Below are 22219 nucleotides of genomic sequence, written 5' to 3' on the forward strand. Positions count from 1 at the left end.
TGTACCTATGCATGTGTATACTGAAAACTACTAACCGAATGGTTGTTTGTGGACTCAACTGTTCGGGGGAACATTTCTCTAACTGAAACAAAGTGTGTGTTCATTAAAAGAACATACATCCAGGTTGACTGGAAGTAAAAGCAGCAACAGCCCATTGATCTAACATGGAGATGAATGGAGGAGCTAACGCAACGTTCACACACTAAAACGCACTCCCTCTAATTTAATCACACATACAGGTTACCTTCATACACATTCAGTCTTTGAAATATGGTTTGGTGCTGAATACAGCTAAACAATATACCAAAAAGGCCTGTTTTACATCTATTTAATTTAAAAACGGACAGACTGAGTCGTATATCTCCAACTATAGGACAGGAACCATTGCTTCTACTGCCAAGTTACTATGTGCTCGCTGAAAACACGGGGCAAGAGAACTTTACTTCGAAAGTTTACCTAAGAAGTCAAAAACACATCCTATGTTTTTGTTACTGTCAACGCGTTTTATAAAAAGAACAAAATCAGGAATATGTTTGTGGTGCTCTCAGTTCAGCCCAGTGAAGACCCAAATCTTCAAAAATGTGTTTAGGAATTGAAAAGACAAAGATTTCTTATTCTCAAAACAGCGATACAATGTAATATTATAGCTAATGTTACTTAACACTGTTAATACTGGAGACTACATTTATCCTCATTTGGTGCACTAATGAGTATTTATTGTAGATGGATTTTGTATTTAGAATCAACTTCAACAAAACACTATGTTCATCATCGTGAAGAAACCCAGAGCAACAATATAACTTACTGATCAATTAAGTGTTGGCTTTTCATGTGATTTGTTTCCTTTAATAAGAAAAAGGAAAAACATCGGTAGACTTACCCTTAATTGTCTGTCTTTTAGAAACCAAGCAAACATTATTCTATCTTGTTGTAAAAAAACCATTATATCCTATTACTGATTTCGATGGGACTTTACCATTCAACATGCCGACATATTCTTTTCTTTTTCCCATTTTAAACAGCCTAGTCATGGCTCACCTTCATGAATTTAGGCAGGTTCATGCTGTTGAGCTTTCTGGTGAAACATCAGACTACCACTGTTTCAATGAATGTGATGGATTACCTTTTTAAGATCCCAGTTTCTCTTAATGACTTGTAAACAACAAGTCTGTACGTTAATAACATGTAAATGATAAAGTGCAATTTTTGGAAAGAATTGGACGAAAGAAGTATTCAGTAATTGGATATGTATGGAAATAAAAGGTAGTTAATCATAGTTTACCAAACATTGTATTGATAAGTTTTATTTTACACTTTGTTTTTATGCTTTGAATTGATGAGACTAGATCTTTGCACAAAAAATAACATTACACTGCCTAAAATCTGTGAAGTTGATGAGTTATCTGAGAAAACTGTGAAATAAAATGTTCTCCATATTTTTATTTACCACATCCGTGGCTATAAAACACATTTGAAAAGCACTGAATATCTTGAGCAGAAAGAAAAATATATGCAAGATATAATTCCAGTTATGAGATTATTCCTTCAGAGGGTCTCAAGAATGTAAATGATAAAGGGTTCGCTCAATCAAGTATCAGCATTAGATTATTAAATATGTTGAGACTTTTACTAAACACACCCCCTGATGCTAATTTACTAGTGTGTTTTCTTAATAAATTCTCTTAGGATCAAGGTCTTGGTAATATATGTGTTCACACTCTTTCTAATACAAGAATAAAGATGCGAATAACCAAGTGGGTGTCTGTGTTCATGCACTCATTTGAATACATTGACATTAAGAAACCTTGTTATATAAGAACTGCATGATACAGCTCATTTGTTAGACTTCGAAGCAAATTAGGTGTCTACACCAATGCAGGCAAATAATATGCATTTACATTCACACGCATACACACAGAGGGAGGCCATATCTCACATGCATACGATTGTGTTAAAATGAGGTTGAGAACAGGCTCTGGCAAGTGGCTGTCAATTAGTCTCGTAATGTGTCACATCCGACTATGTCGCAAGTCAGAAAAAGCACATGGAAATGCTCATTAAACAGTCATAACTCAAAGTGTACAAGCAATGAACAGGCGTGGTCCCTCCTTGTTTTCACTTGACTACTCTCTTTTTAAAACCAGACCATTGTACCGTTAGCTGTTAATACCCGCGGACCAGATAACCTTTACAAATAGCTATATTCATCCTTTTTCCATCCCGTATCATGTATTTGTGTGCATAGCGTGTGTAAATGTGTGTTTGTGTGTGTTATGTTCACTAAAGGTCAGCAGGCGCTCAGACAGGAAGAGGGATAAATGAAAAGTCAACAAAGCAGAAAGAACAGGGGAGAAAGAGTAAGTAGGAGAGCGGAAGAGAGATGGAGTGGGAATACATGCATCATTTGTATAAACAATAGTTTGAGACTCTGTTTGTTCATTTCAGTGGTTGTAATGACAGACGATCTTAGAAGTGAAACCTTACAAGGTGCTCTTGGTAAAAGCCTCAGCCAAGGTTTTCCATACGATCAAAAATCTAATAATATATTTCTCTGGATCATTAGTGGTGGTAGTTCCAATCATAAACTCAGATAACCAAGTTTAATATATGAAGAATAAACTATTATTGATCTAGAGAAACTCTTGTGGATTATTACAAAAGATTCAAAGAAGATATAACTTATGAATACTATTTAATATCTAATATTTTCTTTCATATTTTGATCTTTTATGTGATTGCTTGTATTGTATGTTTTGTAAGGGTGTTGATGATGAATATATAAATTTAATTAAAAAAGATTTACTTTATATAATATAACATTTTCAACAAAAACAAATCCTAACTTAGCTAACATATATATATACATATGTTAAACACTTCAAGATACCTCAACTGATCAAATTTTTCCTATATAACAAAAAAAAAAGCTATTCCAAAATGAAGTAGAGAGCAGCTTTTGCAACTCTCCCTTACGTGGAGTTAACATGAGATTAGTAGTTTTGCCAGCGACTAAAGTTAAAACAGTCATACAACCCATCTATTTTACTAACCAACACCACCACTCTGGACCCAGGGAGCACAGTAAAACAGTGATCTCAGTTAAATAAGATGGCGTAAGAGCAAGATGGTGGAAGAAGAAAACAAGGCTGAGAGACTATTGTTTCCAGGAAGAAACATCGAGAAAGAATCAGACTTGTAACCTGATAGAGCCGCACAACATTCTGACACATGATGGAGCTCAAAAGAGAAAATGTTGAAAAAATAAGTGGAGACTAATTAAAGGGTGACAATTTAAATGAAGGAGGAAAATTTGGAATTTAAATAACTCTTGGTTTTACGGAGCAGAACTGAGAGTATACATAGATCATTTATCCAGAACAGCAGAGGGACTAAGGGAAGGTTCATTGAACTCTACGTCTGAAAATATATGGTAATTTGTTTTTAGGAATTCAGATGATGCTTTAAAATCTCATTATCTACTCACAGTTCAATGTTTACACACTCCATGGAGAGTCCAGAACCCCAGAGCCGATTAAAGCCATTTAAAACCTGTTTTCTTGTTTTTGAAAATATGTCAATCAGTAGAATATGGTGACTACTCATTTCCTCAAAAGAGTATGCATTATATGTGTTTTCTTTTTTAGGGATTTGGGGGATTTTATTTAGTAATAAGTAGTAAAAACACAGACATAGCTGGTTCGACCCACAGACAGTTTGAATAAATCTGGAAAGGGATGAAGGGACAAGGCAAACAAACAAACCAACAAATAAAAGCTTTCACCTCCCTTGTTTCCAATATTTATATGCCCTTGAGCAAGGCAGTTACCGCGACTTGCGGTGACCGCAGTCACCGCAAGTACTCCAATAAACCTTCTTAGTGGCCAACAGCTCAAGTTGGAAGTGTTTCCAACTTTTAATGTGTCAGACAGAAGGATCAACTGCTGCAGGCTTATTTCCAGTGAATTTAATTCATCTTAACTTGCGTTTAATCTAATGCAATGTATTTATTGAAATGCAATCAACACAATCAATGGATTCACTTCTAGGGAATTTTACCAACAGATTTGATCAATAACAAGCCGTCCTAACATTACTGACCTTTGAGGAAATGGACAGCCGTAGTCCAAAGTAGAGGAGGCTATTCTAGCTACGTAATTGGCTTTGTTGCACCATCCACTTTTATTTCACTTTCTCTGTCAGGGTGAAAATTGTTCCGCAGAGTGGAATGGTTTGCAGACACTTACGAGACAGGAGTCTGTGGTTGAAATACGCCTTGTCATTTCATCCAAGTACTGAATTAACTAGCTTACCCAAAAGAAAGTAAGCAAGCTACAGTCAGTCTTTATTAAAGGTGATGGTGTACAGACCGGGAGAGTAGAGATGCCAAGTAATGAGGGAACAGAAAGCATATAGTCACTTTATCACTGAGCTTCTACAGCCACATATTTCAAACAGATGAGATCTTAAATGTCCATTCATTAAAATATGAGAGCTGCGTGCTAAACAGAGCCCGAGTGACAGGTGCACAGAGAGTACGTGTGTCTGCATGTGTTAAACCAAGGTCTGCCTGCCTGCTGAGAATGCCCCTCGCAGGAATAGCACAGCTACAACCGAAACTATGATTAGGCTTCCCTCCCTGCCTGCCTGCCTGCCTTCCTGCCTGCTTCCCTGCCTGCCTGCCTGCCTGCCTGCCTGCCTGGACGGTAAAAAAGAATATGGATGTTTTGACGACCTACTGATGCATTGGGATTTGTCCATGGGGGTGGTGATGGAGGCGGAAAAGGGGGGCAGAGAGGAAGAGAGAAAGACAGAGTGGGGCACGGAGCACGGCACAGAGCTCTACATAGAAACCTTAAATGTTATCATGAGAGATGTTTTTTTTTATTTATTATGAAACTGTCTCAGTAATTGATGGGATACGCTGGTCACTTTTTATTTTTTTATTTTCTCCTCTACACCAAACCTTGTATCGCTCAGATCAACATTTGTACTATACGTTCTTAAATTTTTAATTTTTCTGCCAAAAACAATAGTTTCATCCACATTGTGAATGACCGCGAGTATGTGAGTGTGCGAGTGGTTGAGTTTAGCTGCAGAGAGGGATGGTCAGTGTCTACTGGTCTGAACAAATAGCTGGCCTAAAGTACAATTTATTTCACTGCTTCACTACACACTTCAATTCACTCTGTATCGGCTGAAAACACACAGATAAACACACAAGCATTCTCTCAATCAAATACACACCGATGTGTACAGGTACAGGCGCAAAAAGATAAAGCAGAACCCACTCTCACTTACACACACAACACACTTTAAAACTCTTAAAGTCCGAAGTCAACTAGCTGAAGAGAACAAATGAAAGTGACAGCAGTGTTCTTTTTTTGAAATGTGAAAGGTTACCAGTAATGTAGAGAGGGCTGCTGCCAAAAGCTGCCAAAAGCCATCAACCAATCATGTGAAATCAGCCGGAAATATGGAAATGTCATCAGTCAATAGAGTGGAAAAAAACTAAGTGGTTATTCGTAGTAAAATCCAAAGCTGAGGGACTCCCCGGTGCTGATGTTGAACTTCATATTATAGGTTTCTTGCCTGACATAGAGTCAAATACTTCAACATCAAACACAATTGATGAGAAAATGTTCAATACATTACTTTGTTCTCTTGTATTGTGTGCGTCAGACTATGGCTGTAGTATTTCATTTGTACAAATGTGTAGTGGGACCTATGTAAATGGATTTGGCTATGGTCATTGAGTTTCTATATGTATGTTAACGCAAAAATGTGTCTTTTTCCCATTTTGTGTTTATATGTGTGTCTGAGTAAAAATGAGCTTGCAGAAATTTCTTGGCTGCACATTGAGACGCTCAGTACAATTTCATCTGCTTGGCCGCGCCATTCGTCAGTTGACAAATCCTTTCAATATAGTCTACCTGGCCTTGCTCGCTCACCATTTTAAAGGAATTACACTGTCGGGGGGGGGGGGGGGGGAGAGAGAGAGAGAGAGAGAGAGAGAGAGAGAGAGAGTAGACAGGGAGGTGAGAGGAAGTAACATGAAAAGATGAGAGGGAAGGAGAACAGGAATGATAAGACGGGTATCTTTTCAATATCATCTGACAAGTTGAAGCCATTAACTGTCAGGAGGACAGAGATTTGAAGAGGTGTATATGAAGAGAGGATGAAGGTGGAAAGAGGGGTGAGAGGTGGGGGGGGGCAATAAGAAAGAGAGGAAGGCCATTTACACAGGATGTAACGCAGCTGTACCTGCTGCTATGTTGGTTGAGTGGCTGCAGCAAGATAATAAAGTGGTTGAGTTAAAGCATGTACGATATGTCAATGGATTTATTTTGCAAAGAGGAATAATTATGGTTCTGCAATGAGCCCTGGCTTAAACAGGAAGTTATAGCATAATAGAGACAGCCCTCGATACCTTCACTTGATTTCACATAATAGATTCACATACATCCTATGGTCCATTTATTTGGTACACCTGTACAATCAAATGCCGTCACATAAATCAGACTTGCTATGACAACTACCTTCATGAACAGTCTGGACCCCTTCACTTTATTCGTGTGTTTCAGAAGCTGCCTTTCTAGTTTGAAACAATCATGAAATTCTCCATTTTCTGGGTTGATCTTCCGGTTTGCCAACTTCAACAGCCCATGCTGTGGCCCTTCCCACAGCTCTTCAGCCTTGCCTAATTGGCATCATTTGTTTCTTGCATGCTCAGTAATAAATCTTTTATGACCTGCTCACCTTTGCCTTTGACTCAGACGCCTATGGCTACAGTTTGGGAATTAATTTCTGCCTTTATTTCCACACTTGAGTACGTCAAAGCTTAAATGCTGCCTTCATCACTCTGCTCAGTTCAGAGAAGGGCAGGCAGGAACGAGAGTGGACGAAAGGAGAGAAGCAGCAGGCAGATGGGGATGTTTCAAACTAGCTGACCGCACCTCTTTCTAATGAAGACTATAACATGGTATGAGGACAGACAGGGATATGAGAGAGTGATGGAGGCCGGAGGGTGGAGGGCACGGAGAAGCAAAGGAAGCAGCAAGAGGGGAAAGGGAAAGGGTAACTCATTACTAGTGCAGGAAGGTGTTCATGGGACAAAACAGCTGAGACAGAGAAGAAGCAAAATATGAGGCTTGAGTCCTCTGCAGCAGCCGCAGGTTCAACTCTGACCTGGCTTGTCTTCCACACTCTGTCGACCCCTTTTCACGCTTAAGTTCCAACACAAAAAGCAGCACTATAGTTGACTGGTGCTAATATCAACTATATTTTGATATCTCTCACAGAGGGAGCTTGCGTCATGATGCTGTTTTTAAACCTGTTTTCCTTTTTGTTTGACTTTGGCTTTGTGAAATCCTTTTTTAGGATCTCCTCAAGAAGTATAAAGCTCTGCACATTTGTATCTGTAAACCCCAGCATTACTCACAGAGGAAAGACCTGTGTGTGCACAAATATACACAAGGCTCGTATCGGACTACTACATTATCACCGAGTGTAAGGGAAGTTTCCTACTCTCTCTTTCTCAATATCGGCAAAGCCTTCTCTTTCTCCTCCTTCATTTTGTAGGACGTTTTATTTTTGATTTCACAATACAGTGAGCACACTTATATGAGGGCAAGCATAGCATAGCATGACAAAAAAAGGAAACTCGACATGTCCCTGGGGTGATATTAACACACAGGGACTGCTCCCAGCTGTCCAGTAACACACACTATACGGACATGCATACACACTGTGCTCGGATGTGTTAGCAGGTGGTAAAAGCAAACTTCGGTGAACTAGCACCATATTGTGTTTTACTTGGGGCCAGCAGACTCACAGCTGTTTATATCACTGATCTAATACTCACCACAATGTGCAACACATTGAACTTCCTCTCAAAATATATTTTATTTTTAGAAAAACACAAACCATTTGTAAAGGGAAAAGGGATTGGGGCAAGGAATTAAAGAAATTGAAGGTGGTGAATAGATTAAAGTTGGATGAAATAACCAAAGTGAAGGAACAAGAAAGAAGTACAAAGATGAATTTATGCATTTGGATATAAAGGAAGGAAAAAACTATGCGACTCATACCACTTGTCCGTTCTGGGGGTTCTTGTGGGCATAGGGAGGGCCACGGATATGATTCCACATCTGACCGGATGTCATTGCAAAAACGACACACTATCACAAACACAGAGAGAGGAACAGAGACAAGCAGGCGTTTAACATCATTAGCAGAGAAATAGTTGTCATCTCTTAACTGAGTAAATCTGAACAAATTAATCGATAAATGACGAATGTTTTATAAGAACATGCTAAAGTCTTTTCTAATGAGGTGAGGTCATTTCATTTACATTTTTTACCAGTACAATCTCACTTGACTTATGTCCCCAGAATGTGGAAGTGTATCTTTTTGACAGAGAAATTGTTGTGTGTGTGTGTGTCCTACCAGAGCAGCCATGGCCCATCCAGTCTTGTTGTATATGAATTCCAAGTTGTTCCTCCTCAGATACAGCAGACCTCCAACCAGAGAAACTAGCAGAGCCAAAGCAATGGTCCCTGAATAGTTAGGAGGACGGAAGACACGAATCTAGAGAGAGAAAGAGAGAGTGAGAGTGAGAGAGAGAGATGAATACCGTGCACTATTTCAAATGTATTGTTATAGTATTTAACTATCTTAATGTGATGAATACTGTGTATAAATATCATCCATTCTCCCTTTTCCAAGTTTGATGAAGGAAACAAAAAATGTTCGGCTTTTAGAAGATTTGTGAAAAATAATAATCAGTTTGTAGTTATGTCTAAAATGGGAATTAAAGGGTATGCTCCAAGTGATGTGGGTATCACACTGGAATTGACACACTGCTCAACCTGTATGTTAATTCCAAAGTGTTTCAATTCCAGGGTTAATTCCAGGGTGCATGGAAGGAGGCTGATATCTACTATCCAACCTCAGATTGAAAAGAGGACATGCAGATTCCATCCTGGCCTTTAAGCAGTGGAATAGTTCTTTACCCTCATGGGAGGGCTAAGGGGGTTGTAGTATGACCATCCAGTTTACATGTGTTTTGGAGACTTAGAAAAGGCATATGACCATGTCCCTTAAGGTACCCTGTGAGGATTATTGAAGGAGTATATTATATTGGGTACAGCAGCTGTTGCGTCAGGCAAGCCAGTCCTTTTAGAACAAAAACGAGGGCTGTGTCTTCTTCTGTGTTCATAAAGTGAAACAAGTTTCCAGTGGGTATTGGACTCAGCCAAGGTTGTCCATTGTCCTCAATCCTGTTAGTGACATTTATAGCCAGGGTTTCAAGGAGCAGCAGAGTCAGGAGAATTTTCAGTTTGAAAACCTCAGAGATGTGTCGCTGCCCTTTGCAGGTGATGTGTTACCCAGTACTGACAGGGGAGGAATTCCCCACATGCCTTTGAACTGGCTCAGGTCTTTCCTTTCCAACCAGAGTGTCTCCTGAAACATGCGGTATGGTGTCCCCAAGCGTTCAATCCTAGGTCCTATTCTATTGTCCATCTAAATGCTCCTCCTTGGCAACATCATCCGCAAATAAAATGTCCACTTTCACTGCTACAATGATGACTCACTGCTCTATATTACTATCTGTCCTAATGACCAATGAAACATTGCAACTCTCTACAATTGCCTTGCTTTAATAACACTACTAATGGCAAACAACTTTTACTAGCACCTTTACCAAGTCCAAGTGTATTGAAAAGTGCTATACAAATAAAGTTAATAATATTTGCATTATTATTATTATTGACTTCATCAGGCATTGACATTCAGCATGAACAGATGTGGTTTGCAGCTGAGTGCAAAGTGTTTGGGACGAGAGTCCGGACCTCAAAGTCTGAGATATGCCTCCTAGGTTCCTTACTTTGGAGGTTCTCTTGGCAGATCAAGCTGGTATAAAAGAATGTGGTGTCTCATGTAAAGTCCTTCTTATATTTTGGTATATTTTGGGTGTTATTGAGCAGAAATGTAATGGAGCAGCAAGAGCTATCAACATATTTCCCATTTGTCGTTCTTTCAATCTATAGGGGCAATAGATCGAAACACTGACTTCCATTACTCGGGTTCATTTGAGGTTATAAAGCATATTTGTCCTTCATTCTTTTCCTTTTTCTGTTCTCCTCTTTATTTGTGTAGTTAAGTAACATTGTACTTGTATAGTACATTGTATAGTCACAAGTAAAAGAAAGCTGAGCACTTAGTGTAAGTGCGCTCCTCTCCCACACACTGAAGGAATGTCTTTTGATTGCAGATCCATCAACAAGAAAACAGGGAGCTGCCTGGACTATTGTTGCCAGTACTTGGCTGACAGGATGTTCATCAAAGTCCAGAAGTTAAGGGTGCTGTCACGACGACCTGTTTGCTGCAGTAAAAAAATTACATTTGCCTATTTGGTCAATCAATTATAAGTGTTTATTTAAAGTCACACTGAACCATGACCCTCATTCCTTGGATTAAGACGCTCATAAAAAATAAGGTGTGTGAGATTAACTTGCATACAGCTGCTATTCCATGTGTCAGATACACAGGCTATTAAATCAAAATTGAAGTAATACTGCAGTGTTATTGAAAGCTTAGAGCATGGCTCAACAAACTTGATTAGATCAGAGCCGTATAGCTGACGTGGTAGAGCTGGCACCACATAACGAGGCTTCAAGCCTCTGCAGCGTCTCAAGTTCGATTCTGGCTTGCGGACCTTTGCGGCTGCCCTTTCACACTTAACCCTTAGTAATAGCAGCAACACTGAGATGTCGGTGTGTGCGTGGCGGGATACATCCACCTGCTTGGGCGGTGAGGATGGACGTTGATGGATGATGGCATCATGCAAATAAGTGAAGGTGAATATCTGTGTTCATAGTACCTGGACATCTGTGCGATCTGCAATCCACTTGGCCAGCTGCTCTGAAGCAAAGCCAATCCTTTGCAGGTCAAATGTATCAGCCCTCTTCGGCTTTCCCTTGGCCGGAAAATGCATGAAGGTTGGAGCGCTGTTCATGTTCAACTAGAGGGAAAGAGAGAAGATGAGGGAGAGGAAGTCATGTTAATGCTACTTATCAAAACATATTGATCAACATATCACCCATTGATAAAAAAAAAAAAAAAAAGTATCCCAATATACGGACTTACTACATCAACTGATACCGTGCATTAGCCCTTTACAAATTTAACTGTGACATCTGTGACAAGTGTACAAGCAACTAAATGATCTGATCTGAATTTCCCACGGGATTAATAAAGTATCCATCATCTACTCTGTAAGTTGACCAGCTTCGTCTGAGCTCTGTATTTTTGGGTTGTGTGAGTATGAAAGAAGTTTCATGTTTATTCTTCTTTTGAACATTTAACAGCTGGTTTATTCTACGAGCAAATCCTGCCTTTACTATGTTTCCCGTGGAATAATGTAATCGTCTTTTTGCACGGCGCAAGTACTGTCTTGAAATTTTCATAACATCTTGTAAAATTTAGCATCCAGCTAATGCTTTAAAATCATTCACCACTGTGACACAGTATGTATCCCTAAGGTGTGCCAGTAAGAACCTTTTTGTGAGTTTTGTGTGCAAGTGGCTCAGTGGTTCCCTAACATCTAAATCAGCAAGCAGATTCAATGAGGATATCTAGAGAACAAAGCTGAGCTGAAAACGCCCACTCTGCTTCCATATCGGAGGCATTTTACAGGTACACTATGTCTTTAATGTTTGAACTTTAATAATTAATATTTCGTTCCTACTTGAAATTAAGAGAGAAACACAATAAGACATTAGGAAAACCACTGTCATGTTAATATTGTATAATAGAAAGCTATTCCTAATTGAATTGACTATGCAGTTGTAGCTTGTAAAAAATATGATTAAAAAAAATCATGTGAGGACTCTATATTGGTCAAATGCAAAATACTAAAATATGGCACAGGAGCAATGACGATAAATAACCTTTAAAAAATGATATATAAGAAAGTATACCAGTGTATTCTATTTATATCATGCTATGCCTCTCTGTGTATGTATGCGTGTGTACTGATTTAAATACAAGACAGTGAGTGGGTGTGTGCTGGCTATCACAGCTAATAATTGCATAGAGAGGCTGATTACAATAATTCTATATTTAGGTAAATATGTATCTCTTCTATGCAAATGTTTTCCGTCTGTTGATTTTAATACATACAAACAACCAAACACAAGTATAAACGCTCACGTGCACACAAACACAGCTAAACAACAGTTGGTAATTAAGATCTTTGAAAAGAGGTTGATTATCTCTAAATCTGCACCCAACTTTCATCTCTCCCTCCTGTTTTCCACCTGCAATGTTTCACATCTATTTTACTAACAATAAAGACACCTATATAAAAATGGGGAGGAGAGAGCGCAGAGAAGCGGGATGCTATGTGGGCTATTTCTCAAACCACCCATTATGTGATAAATTACAATAATGGATTACAAGCATGTGCGCAGGCATGCATATGTATACCGATGCAACACTGTAAACATACATGTGGAATAAGTAGTAAACATATGTACAAAATTTACATTGGACATACAAACCAGCAAACAAACAGAAAAATTATGTGGATGTAATTTTCAAATGTTCAGTTTTTGGTTGCATGAGCGAGTGTGGATACAGTCGTACAAATCAAAACAATCAATAGGAACAGTATAAAATAAGTCACTTTAAAGCAAGAGAGCAAGATAGAAAAAGGAAAAGTAGCCAAACAAAGCACCATGACAAGTTGAAAAAAAGGATAAGATAAGAAATGGTAAAAACTATTAAATATGAAATACTAGTTTAATTAAACTTAAAATAGTTTTAACAGTTATAGGAGTATGAAGTGTTTAACAAGAAAACGTCCCTTTTTATTTTTTATGTTTTTAGTGCTGACAATGATTAATATATATTTTTTTAACCATACCCAGCATTTCTCAGCCCCACCAGAGAAAAAAGAGAGGATCAATTTTAAGATAATACCTAACACACAGTTAAAATGGTAGAATGCAACACAAATTCCTGAAATACACAGTGGCAAAGTGAAAACCACTGCCCCTCCCAGTCAAAAGCCACTGCAGACCATTAAATGCACAGCAGAGACTGTAATGTGTTTGCTTATCTTCCTATAGAGGCCAAAGTCACCAGATCAAGAGCAGATGGAAAATAAAACAGATTTATGAGATTTAACATTGTTTAAAGGAATAACCTTGTATTATAATAACCCAGGTTTTATATTAGTCACCTATCCTTTTTATTAAAAGTGGATCATATTTTTCTGCTCAACAACACTGTGACCCTTTTTTCTTTATATAAAAAGCTGGTGTTTAAATGTAAAGGTACATTTTTAAATACTAAATCAGAACAGAAAGAATTGTTTTTAACCATGTGTGAACATTGTTAAAACGAGAATAATTCCATTGGAGTAATCGGGAAATTTCAATCAAAATGAGTTGATTTTAACTGGCTTTCACTCCAACATAGTATATAAGCATTTTGTAGTATTGCGTATTCATTTGCCTAGCCTGACACAAAAGTCACAATAAACAATTATTTTGGCCATGATGGAGTTGAATACATACTTGATTGACTATACACTGAATGACTAGTTACCTGTTGGAAAACATCAGCTCCCTCATCGTAGTCCACCACGGTGAAGAACAGCTTGTTGGAAAATGCAGACGAGTAACGCCACGAGTTTGCCAGGACTTGGTATTCCTCGTTCGCCTGCCTATAAGATGACAATGAAACAAGAAAAGAAAATCAAGAAAAAAGCTTTTCACAAATTATGTTCTCCCATTATCTCCCTCACAAATAGTGTTAATTAAAACTATTCTGTTCAAGAGGATTTCTTCTACATCAAGTAAACCTGTTTAACAGCAGGTATCATTAAAATCAGGAGTAACTCAAGTTCCCGAAAACAGAATGAAACACAATTTCAGATCCATATAACCAAGTTGTCTAGAACAGGACTGAATCCGTCAACGATCCTAATTAGCACTAAAGTACGAGTGAAGTACATGTGTCTCTAACACTTCAAGTCCTACAAAGACTCCAGCCTTAGGATATATTTCACTACACCAGACTTAGCATCTTTGTACCAGAAAAATAAGCAGGGAAATTAAAGTTAGGAAAATATGTGGAAACTTCATTTCAAGAAAATTCCTTTCTTTTCCTTTGACACAAACATCTGTTTGTATCCTCCGTTGCACATCTGTAGGGAGCTGATGCAAGTGTAACCATCAGAATGTGAGCAATTCTGTGGCAGTCGGACTGGATCCAGGTGTACTGAAGATGTTTTTAAAAGTTGTAATTCCCCTTTGCAGTCTGTTTCCATTTACTGAGCTGCTCTTTGTCCTACAGGAGGTGTAACTTTGATTCCGAGAGGCCATTGGTACAAGCACTGCACAAAGGTTGAATTGAGGGCATTTATTCATGAAGAGGCAAATAGGATTGGGAAAAACGAGGAAGAAAATCCACAACTTAGTGACCTCAAAAACAGAAATGGTAGCTGGAGATATGGTAAAAAGGGAGGACATAAGCGTGTTGGGACACAGTAATACTGTGCAAGATTTAAAAAATGAGAAGAGTTGGAAAATGGGAGGAGAACGCGAGAAGATGAAGGGAGTGAGAAAAGCTAACTGCACATGAGCTCCTTGGTGACGTTTCTCTCTTCATCCCATAAGGTTCTTTTAAGGACATGAGAAGATACTGCATTTTCATTTCTCTCTGCCTCTCCTTTCTTTTTGAACCTCACTCATAACTTCTATTTTCTTCACAGTCTAATGTAAGTGGTCAGGCCCAGGTTGGACCAGCACATTACTCTCACCTCCTGCATGACAAAATGAAAAGTTCAATTTCACAAAGCCAATCTCTTCCTGATTCTGACTTTTTAAGACTTTCTCCTTCACTTTGACATTATGCCTTATGTCAACTGCCTCTTGTGTTGGCTTTAATTAGAGAGAAATCATCTGTCAGGATCTGTTATGTGCACTGATGCTAAGTTGTTATCTGCAAAGCTGATGTTAGGACAGTCCCTTTGAAGTGTCTAAAGTACAAAAAAAAAAAGAGATGATGCCGGTGAGTCAGATGTTGAAACTGAGGCCAGCAGACTGTCAGGGATTACAGTGGTGCTCATCTCTGTCTGGGAACCCCTCCTCTGCTGAAACCGTCTCTGTGTCACAGAGATATACACTTTAATGTGCAGACAGGCCGTGTCATCTATTCATGTGAGGTTTATTTAGCTTCCTGACAAATGACTTAATGATATAATAATATTTTACTGATGAGGTTTGGTGGGTTTGTTCATCACCTTCTAAAAATTAAAATTAAAACTAAAATTACAAAATAAATCAAAATAAAATATTGCAGTGAGAAAGAAATAAGTTAAACCATTTAAGCCTGAAAATCATCATAAGGCATTTAGTTTTATGTGTATTGTATGGTTCCATTTAACATTATCTGCCTGTTCATCATGTCAAACTGTAAACATAAAAACATCTCACTGACAAAAGCTTAATATAGATTGTTGCCGCATGCTTTACATGATGTCATGTTACAAGCACCTTTATTAATTAAAATGCATTTTATACAATGTTTTCCCTTGCTCATATTTAGTGTGTGTTCCACAAATCCAACTGGTCTCAACCACTGACATGGAACCTAAAATCTGACTGAGCATCAGGCTTGAGAGTAAGGACAAAATGAAATGCCCCCATCTTATCTATGGAAGCAATTTCATGCAAATGATATAATATAAATAGACCCCACTGAACTATGTAAAATGTACCTAGGAGTCAAAATAAGGAAAAATAGAGAGTAGTTATTATTCCAGTAAAGGAAAGCTTTATTGAGCTACGAACTTCTGTTCAGGGTTCAGCTGGAGTTGTCGCTCAACTGTTGCATCACTGTCTGCCTTTTTTTTTCATACACTTGATAATTTATAGGTGATGATACATTGTGTGAAAATACTCTCACCATACCATCAACACTAAGCTTGAAAATGAATATAACGTTGAGTCTGTCATCTTTGAGTAACCTGGAATTAATCCCATCTCTACTGTGAGTTTCTAATGTGAAAGGGCTACTTAGTATGGACCAGCGGACAAAGCTGAAGAGTGATGTGGGAGTGAGGACCCCAGTGATTAGCCATCTTTTTTACTGCCTGACGGTCCTCTGAACGCAGACACTCGGGTCACTATCTGACATCCATCTCTTACGATCTCTCTTTTGCTGTCTTTTACTAAGGACGTGATGCAATTGCTTGTGTTAATATGATAACACTGGCTGGGGAAATTGTAGGAAGTGGGACAAACAGACAAATAAAGAGAGAAAAACCAGACTGGTGAAAAGAAAAGGCAAGGTAAGGCAGGGAATATGGCTGAATGATTAGATGTTAATCGAACGAATCTGCCGATTAAATAGAGATAAGTGTGCTGATTCCTTGATAAGAAAGGGAGCAATTGCTTTTGAGATAAAAAGATAATGTTTTTGTGTGTGTGTGTGTGTGTGTGTGTGTGTGTGTGTGTGTGTCTTAGGGCCAGCCTACAGAGCAAACGTGTGTACATCTGCTTTTGGCAAGTCTGTACTTAATTATGGCCGTACCAAGCAAACAAAAACAAAATGCATTTGTCTCTAAATTATTAAAATACAGACTTCCCACTGAACAACAGGACATGGGTCAACTACCTGGTTTATGCAGCACATGCAAAACATAATTTATTCAACACAATCTAATGCAGTGAATGTCAATTAGGAAATATGACCTATAATTTATTAAAACATTTGCTTATTTTAACTTAGCTTTACCAAATTATTATTATTTTTAAGAGAGAGAGAGTGATTTGTGGGGGAAATCAGTCATTCTTAAACATCAGGCCAGCCAAAACCTATGTATTAATGCAAAAGGGAGAATCAAGCATGAAATATCAAACCACGTATTTATCTAACAGATAAAGATGAGCACTGACTGCAAATCAAACGACTCAGAGAAAAATACCATAGAAATAATAAAGTGCACTATTATTTTGGATGTATAGAATAAATCTGCAGATACAAATTGGTTACATAGCTACACATTAGTTGTACATAAAAACTCAAAAAAAAAGTTTATGCATCTAATTTTCACTGACAAAGTAGATTTCAGGACCATGGACAGCTACACAGTCATCACAAATGTACTGCTGTGTGCAGAGCTGTCCATGGTGCTGAACCATCGGGCTTGACAGGGAGTTAGAATAGTTTGATTCAGATGGGAATTCATTTAAATTCTAAGGTAAAAGTTAAAATCAAGTCAGTGTAATGCTTGACCTTGCCATGTCGCACTTGCTTCTGCGGCATACATGATGCAAGTCTGGTTTTGTTAATAATAAAAAAATCCAATTTCAAGCTCGCTATTGGGGTTTTGAAAAATCTCCTGAATGTATTAAAAGCCCAGAGTATGCAAGAGGGTAAGTAGGTCTTGTTGGTCTTTTTATTCATTCTCCTTTGGTTGTATGGCTGGCTGGAGTCTCTTTGATCTAAATGTCAATTTGACCCACATGTTCTTGTTATATAAAGCTGTTTTCTGTGTTTCCCAAGAAGTGCATGTCTGTGTGTGTGTGTGTGTGTGTGTTCGTGTGTGTGTGTGTGTGTGTGTGCGTGTGTGAGAGGAAGAAGTAAATGTATAATTTTAGATGAGTTCGAGAACACTGGTTGGCATGCATGTGCATGTATGTGTGTTCCCCTGAAGGTGAACTTTAGTGCACTGAGTAAACTTTCGTGAGGACAATAGAGTTATCTCAGACAATACAGAGGCAACAAAGGAAGGGGTGGAGTAAAAGCTGCTATGCCAGGTTGTGGCCTACAGAAGGTGCTTTGGCATTTTGTGTGTGTGTGCGTGCGCATGTGTGTGTGTGCATACCGGCAGACGGAACACTGTCTTTGAGGCTGCAGGGCGGTGAACATCACGATGACAGAGTAGTTCCTGGGTGGGGCCTTGACAAAGCGACGGAACTTGTCACCGTTCATCCTCACGACCGAACGGCGAGAGGACCACTCCATCATCTGGTCCACCTTCTCCGACAGCACATTCTGAACACACGGACAAGAGAAAGTGCAGAGAGGACAATGTTAACTGTTGGGAATTTCAGATTGAATCAGAATCATGATTTGAACAATGCTAGGTAACAGCAGATAAAAAAATAAAAGCAATGGTAAACTCTTCAGATATCACTAGGAATCCCTACGGTATATATCAAAATCCTTGACTTGTGTTGCCTAAATTAAAAGCAGTGACTGTAAAATTATATAAAGTTCTGACTATTCCATGGCCAGGAGAAGCTTTGCTGTACAGTTTATACTTGCAGCGTTTAAAAGAACACAGCTGAAATAGAGCAAGGTGTTGCCGGATCCAAGTTACTAAATCTAAATTTTAATAGGTTTGACTTATGACCTGTACTGACTAATGGTATGCAAAGAATCTGGAATGCAACAAACCTGACCATTACTTACAGAAAAGGAACCATGACCTGGCAGTCTAGGTGTGTGTGTGTGCACAGAAAAAAATTTCAGCTTTATGTTTGTGTATAATTTGTAGTCCGCTGTTGATTATATCTGGCCCAGCTTAGCTAAAAGGTCACTACAGAGTCAGCAAGAACACAACACTAAAGGTAAATAACACACAGGAGACATGTGTACACACATCATCTAGGTCCTTTGCAAGGAATCTAAAGCTGAAATGCTAATTATGGCAAAGTCACATAAAGGGGCACGGTAATGACTCAGTGTTGCTAGTTGTGTATTCGTGCTGATACGCAAAGTGTCCTTGTGCTGTGTGAATCCCTGCCTGTGTGTCTGCATGATTTTGTTTGATTTCTCAGCAGGACACTGCTTAATTCCCACCAGCATCAGCTTTGCCAAAACTTTAGCTCCGAACCGACGGCTTATGAAATATTGAAAACTGCTGATGACATTTTTTCCCCAAACTCTGCTGATGAAACTGTACAGAAGGAAAAAAAATATATCCGACAAGCTTATATAAAATTACAGTATTAAACTTTTGAGTCAAATTTGAGTCTACTTCCCTCTTTATAGGTCTGGGCGATAAAACAAAAGCGATAATTATCAAATATGTTGATATAACATCGATAGAACCCATTCCATCCATGTTGTGACAGACAACACAAACAGCCAAAGATAATGAGAATAGCGCCGCAAAAATCATGTGGCTGGAATAGAGTTACAGCAAATTCAATGTTAGGTTGACAGGCACCGCACAGAGTTTAGGAGCAGCAGCACACGTGCACACATTTGGGCTGCTTCATAAAGGTGGACGACTCTGCATCGATTCAGAAACAGACATGTTTTCAACTAGGGGCACTGTTTTAAAGGGTTTACACCGCTGAATAATTATAACCAGCGCCGCTTCAGGATCAGGACAGACGCACAAAAACGGTCCAGTCGTCCTGTGTGTGTCACAGTCTCTGTCGGAGTCTGCTTCCTCCTCACTCCTCCACTGACCTGCGCTCATGTTACACTTTACCAATAAACACTATCAGTGATCAGATCAGGACACGTACAGGACTGATGTTTACTATGAAAAAACATCACAGAAGCAGAGTCAGCAGAGTTGTGGACCTGCACAGAATAATGTGCCTCAGTTTAGTGGAGCTGATTTGAAATATATCGCAAAATATACATGGACTGATATCATAAGAATTATCATGATAAGATTTGTTTCCATATCACCCAGCCCTACCTCTTAGGAGTAGCATCTTTAGTACATTCAATTCTAAAAGCATCTTTACCACATAAAGATGCTACTGATGAATTTCAATTTCTTCTCCTTTCTTAAGTCTTGTGGGGAATTTGCAATTTAAGTACATTTTTATTGTATTTTATGCATTGATAAAAATCATTCAACTCATAGTCTACTACAAGTGGTAAAAGGGGCTCTTGCATTTTTTTTATTTTTTTTTTAGTATTTTTAAGATGTATGTTGATATATTTTAGAACTTTATACAAGATCAGCTTCAAGTGGTAGTTCACCAAAAAATGGAATCTACTCACCACTATGCCAATAGGGGGGGGGGGTGAAGTGCTTGAGTCCACTAAACACTTCTGGAGTCTCAAAAATTAAAAATCTAAAGGCAGCTTGATGCTGAATTTGCTCTTTTTTTATCAGGACACATAACCAACAAAGCTGTGTCCATTGTTTATTTTAAAATGGATTACTATAAAGTCTTTCCCACCCGGGCAAGCGGAGTGTGTTGACCTCTTGACAAGGTTACAGCAGTCTCCGTGCTTCTCACCCTCTGCTGACAACCAGCATATGCATGCCAGTCTCACATGGCAGCAGAGAGATATTGTGGGCTTTGTTGTAGCAGTACTCTTTCAAAAATTCCTTTTCCAATCTACAAGCAATTTATTCCACGACAGTATGAGCATCTCAAGCTACTTTGTGTACAGTGTCTTTCCATTTCTTCCTCCCCTTCCATCTTTATACCCAGTAGTTCACTAGTATGGGATCAAGTAGACAGTAGCTAAATTATTTAGCCCTGCACCTCACTCCTGCTGCTAATCGAGCAAGAAATATATCTCTCTCTCATAAGCATGCACAGCACACACATACACATACACAGACACAGATACACACATACTCACACACGCAGAAAAAGCAGCAAAGAGAGACAGTAAGACACGTGTTAATCCAGTGTTAGTTGTTCACTTCAGACAACACACTGCAGCACCAATGAGCCATGTAAAGTACGATGAGGAAAGTTCACCAAGAAACTGACTAAGTACGAGTACAACACAGCACAACAACCACACACAAATGGGACTGCACGATCGCACAAGGTATATTGTTCTTCCTGTGCACCTTTGTCTTTAATTTATCTCCAAAGTTTTTGCTCGTGTGCATTCAGCCAGAAAAGGAGAGCTGTCAGTCCTGGATGCCAATCATGCTGGCAGTAATGATGCACCGCCTTACCCACATTCTGCAAGAGCACGCGCACACACACGCATGCACACACGCACACACGCAGGCACACACACACACAAACACACACAAACAACTGAGCTGTAAATATACCAAAATATACTGGCGAGGGAAGTGTAAGCGATGATAAAGGTGCTGAAAAACAGTGGAGAGGATGGCAGCTGACGAGGAGAAGCTGTAATATACTGTAGCGCATGTTTTTAGGCATAAGTTGTTGTTTGGAAAGACTAGATATAACCACTATGGTTGGGCCATCGTCCTTATGGCTGATGGCCGGTCGTTCGTACGCCCGCCCATTTCAGGGCTAAACAATTCTGTGTGCATTTATTCAAGCTGATATTGGTTTTGAATGGAGCGGGTACCAGTGTAACTGAGGTGTAACTACAGTTAATCGTCCCTAAAAGTGATTGGTTCGTCCACGTTAACCTGGAGGAGTCTCTGAACCCTGAAAGTAAATAAATCCATGACGCGCGAGCCTTGAAGTGTGGAGTTTTTAAATGAAGGAGAGCAATTCTGTCAAACAGCCCAGAATGACATCGGTCACGGATGGTGAGCTCCTGCAAAATATTAAGTGTCAGCAAATAATTACACGAGAGGGATGAGAATGAGTTATCCAGTCATTTGACAACACTGGCCTCAAGGAATGTGAGCTGTCTACACACGTGACTGTACAAACGCCAAATGCTGGTTCATTGTATAAAAAAAAACTAAGGGAGAATGGAAAAAGGATTGAGTTCAAATCTATACACTGTAAGATTTGTTTAAGCCCTTCAGAAACGTAAAAACACTTTTTACATCCATGTATCGACTTTATTACAACAGGTAAACATGGTAAAAGTGTTGATCTAGTATAACAAACATATTAACACGGAAGAGGAAAAGAAGCTCATTAAAAACAAAATGCCTGCCACTAACCATGATGGATTCAAATAAAATGCCTGGTTCAGCTGAGGTACTTAACTATCTTAGAGTTCTATCTATTTCCTGTATTAAGACGGAATGATGCCTGTAATCTGCAAAGTAGTTAAAACTCCCATAAAGAGCACTTTCTGCACGGAGCTCTTTGAATATCTTATGTTAGACTCCCTCACATCAGTGTTATGGCTCCCTGCTTGATCTGATCCACATACACAAACATGTACAATACATAAGCTCTCCAAATAGCCTAGGACCATTAAAGGATTTATTTTCTACACCAGTGAGCACAGAGGGCACTAAAATGAATCATATCTACACTGA

General features: G+C 38.9%; 1 protein-coding gene across 1 annotated transcript in view; it reads right to left on the reverse strand.

The window, feature by feature from the left end:
- The window catches only part of tusc3 (tumor suppressor candidate 3), a 58545-nt gene that overhangs the window by 16361 nt on the left and 19965 nt on the right, over positions 1-22219 (reverse strand). The window contains exons 2-6 of the mRNA XM_053419137.1: positions 17903-18072; positions 13615-13732; positions 10883-11023; positions 8446-8586; positions 8088-8177 (exon numbers count right to left, since the gene is read on the reverse strand). Coding sequence (XP_053275112.1) covers positions 8088-8177; positions 8446-8586; positions 10883-11023; positions 13615-13732; positions 17903-18072 — 660 coding nt within the window. The remainder of the gene's footprint in view (positions 1-8087; positions 8178-8445; positions 8587-10882; positions 11024-13614; positions 13733-17902; positions 18073-22219) is intronic.

This window comes from Pleuronectes platessa, chromosome 3 (genome assembly GCF_947347685.1).
Source record: "Pleuronectes platessa chromosome 3, fPlePla1.1, whole genome shotgun sequence".
NCBI lineage: Eukaryota > Metazoa > Chordata > Actinopteri > Pleuronectiformes > Pleuronectidae > Pleuronectes > Pleuronectes platessa.